Below are 2,912 nucleotides of genomic sequence, written 5' to 3' on the forward strand. Positions count from 1 at the left end.
CATCAGTTGATGTTGATGTTGTTCAAACACAACCAACAGTTTTTGTTGTTTCAGATTCTCCAGCTGCTCCAGCTACTGCTAGTGACCTTCCCAATGACGCTACAATGTCTACTGGAGATGACGATGAAGAGACTGAAAGCGATAGCTATGGAGAGGAGGTTGATCATTCCAGTGCTGCCACTGGTCTAGGCAAGAATCCATAAAGGGAGGAGCATGTTTCTCTCTTCTTTCCCCATCCCCGTCCCTTTTGTTGTTTGTTTCTGTCCATGATATCCCTGTGAACTGCCTGTGTGGTGCAAGTTGAACTTCTGGTTTAATGCTTTGTCGTGTGGGCTATAAATAAAGTTAAGTGAACATGTTTTCTATGTGGGGGAAGGTTTGTAATGCATGTGTTGTGATGTTTTCTGGCATAGCAGTTGAGATGTGCTTGTGTTTGAATGTTGTGCTTGAATGTTGCTATTGATTGAACTGTCGTGAATCTATGTGCTTCAATGTTGCTCTTAATTTCCATTTCTTTTGCTGAGCAGATAATGACCTTGCTGTCGTCCGAAAGAAGGTTGATGACTTTTATTTCAATGTAACTAGGCTTCAGAATGATCGTTCCGAGAGGTGAGTGCAGGTGGTCAATATTTTACATCCATCTACCCCCTGTGAACTGCATGTGGTTTCATACCTAAACTTCTTTACTCTATGTTGCTGAACTTCTAATTTTTACTTCTCTTGTGCTGGACTTCTGGCCTTTTGAACTGCCTGTTGTGATGTAGCTGAACTTCCTGAGTTCTTGGTGTTGAACTTCTTTTACTTTCTATTGCTTTGTTTTAGATCAATGATTATGTTCCAAAACAAGGAGTGTGAAGCTTCTGTTGAGGATGTCGCAATATCTTTTTCTCCTCGCGGAATGCTTCAATCTAATGTGGCTGAGGTTGCACTCTACTGTCTACGTGCGAAGTACCAGGGATCGGATAAACTCATCCTACCTTATTGGGTTTGAGTAAGTCAACCATATAGTGCTTTCTTTTCTATATTGTTCCTTATCATTTTAGTTAAAACTTGTTTCTCTCATTTTTTTATTCTCATATGTTGGTTTTGTCTGCATTATTTTAGGACAAGATTTTCATAGGTCAATTGGATTCCCGTGTGAGGAAGTACTTCTTGGCGACTGGTCCAGATAGCATGGATGCACATGATTATGTACGCAATATCTTTGTTCTTTGCCTCTGTATTAGTTTTGCACTGCGATCCACTTTGTTAATATTGTTTTATTTTTCTTTGTACCGTTTGATATTAATTCTCAATTTTTAATGATTCGTGTGTTTATGTTGCTTCAGGTTGTTTTCCCCACTTTTGACCCGCCTGAAATTCCTGCTTCCATGGGTGGTGTTGGTCATTGGGTTTCGATATTTCTTGACCTGAAGAATTCAAGGTTCCAGCTTATCGACTCCTACTATGGACCAGACGATGACTGTGCGGTATGCCTGTTTCGGCGGATGACTGATAACATCAAGAAGCTTTGGAATGATGCCAGCAATGACAGGGAGACACCCTTCAGTCCTATTTCTATCGATAATTTCCCTTTGGATTGGATTGATGTCCCCCAACAGACTAACAAGTATGAGTTCCACTTTTCTCTTTATCACTTCTGTTTAACTGTAGTTGTACTTAAGCTGCGACGTCTTTTATTCGTTGGTTTTCTTTTTTGTTCTAACACTATTCTTTTTTGTGTTTGATGGCAGTATCGATTGCGGATTCTTCATGCTTACGAATGTTAATTCGTATCATGATGGGGTTCTTGCAAATTATTCCCATGAAAATATCACGGATATCAGGAAGACGTGGCTGTACTCGGTCGCTTCTTCCAACCTGTTTGAGACAAACTTCCAAGCTTTGTTTGGCTACTACACATGTAAGTCTTGGAACTTGGACTGCTTACCTGTACTTCATCTTTTATTCTACATGAACTTCATTCTTTCTTGATCTTGAACTTCTACTTTGAGATCTAGCTGGGCTGCTGGTTTCAGATGGAGAGGAGCATTTCTTGTACATGAACTTCATTTTTATCTTTTTTATTTTGCTTGTGTTTTGTTTCAGTATTTTTTACCTTTCATTGCTTACTTGGACACGAGCATTTCTTCCACTAGAACTTCAGAGATGTTGCCTTTCTATGCTTTTGTTAGTTGTAGTTGAATGTTTTCCAGTTCATCAGTTTTATCTTGAACTATGCCTTTGGTTGTGCCTGAACTTCATTTAGTTTTTAAATGCAACTAAATTTTTTAGATCAGCTTGAGTAGTAACCATGTCATCCATATTAGTTGGGCTGCACATTGTGATGTGCCTGAACTTCAGTTATATTTAATCGTCTTTTTTTCTCTTGCTTTTCTTTTGCAGTGGAGCCGTTGGACTTGACCGATTACCACTACCCATTCCTCGGGTCACAGGAATACCAGCCTAGGGAGGAACCGATGAGTACAACTCCGAGAGAAGATGATAGACCTTGAACCCTTATTCCTTCCAAGTTGGGGAAGTAGGCTATTGGTATTTGTGGTGGTCCAACAACCCCTTGCTCCAGGAAGATTGGTGCAGTCGAAGCAGCCGAAGCAGAAGTGATTTCGTCTGATGATGATTTTGAGAAGATTGCTTACCGGAAGAATGGTAAATCTGCTACTGGTATTGTTGCTGGGAGAGGTTGGAAGAATGCAGTCATCACCAGGAGGAAACCGGCGGTGGAGTCTGGCAACATAACTTCCTCCAAGAGAGCTTCAAGATTGCCTTTGAAGTGGCGTTCTGCTGTCGCTCCCCTAAAGAAATACCGCTACCCTCATCTATCCAAGGCCCGGAAGTTGAGACAGTATGTGCTTAGTGAAGACGGCCTGGAGAAGTATTCTGAGTGAGTTTTCTTCTTCTTAACTTTGTTG

General features: G+C 40.8%; 1 protein-coding gene across 1 annotated transcript; it reads left to right on the forward strand.

Moving 5' to 3' along the window:
- The first annotated feature begins 1,173 nt into the window (after positions 1–1,173).
- On the forward strand, positions 1,174–2,495 carry LOC147975577 (ubiquitin-like-specific protease 1A). The gene is made up of 4 exons (XM_087520493.1): positions 1,174–1,191; positions 1,329–1,609; positions 1,734–1,903; positions 2,386–2,495. The coding sequence occupies exons 1-4, from the start codon at positions 1,174–1,176 to the stop codon at positions 2,493–2,495; spliced, it is 579 nt and encodes a 192-aa protein (XP_087376619.1).
- The last annotated feature ends 417 nt before the right edge of the window (positions 2,496–2,912 follow it).

Source organism: Triticum urartu, chromosome 4A, assembly GCF_056163025.1.
Source record: "Triticum urartu cultivar PI428250 chromosome 4A, HENAU_Tu73, whole genome shotgun sequence".
Lineage (NCBI taxonomy): Eukaryota > Viridiplantae > Streptophyta > Magnoliopsida > Poales > Poaceae > Triticum > Triticum urartu.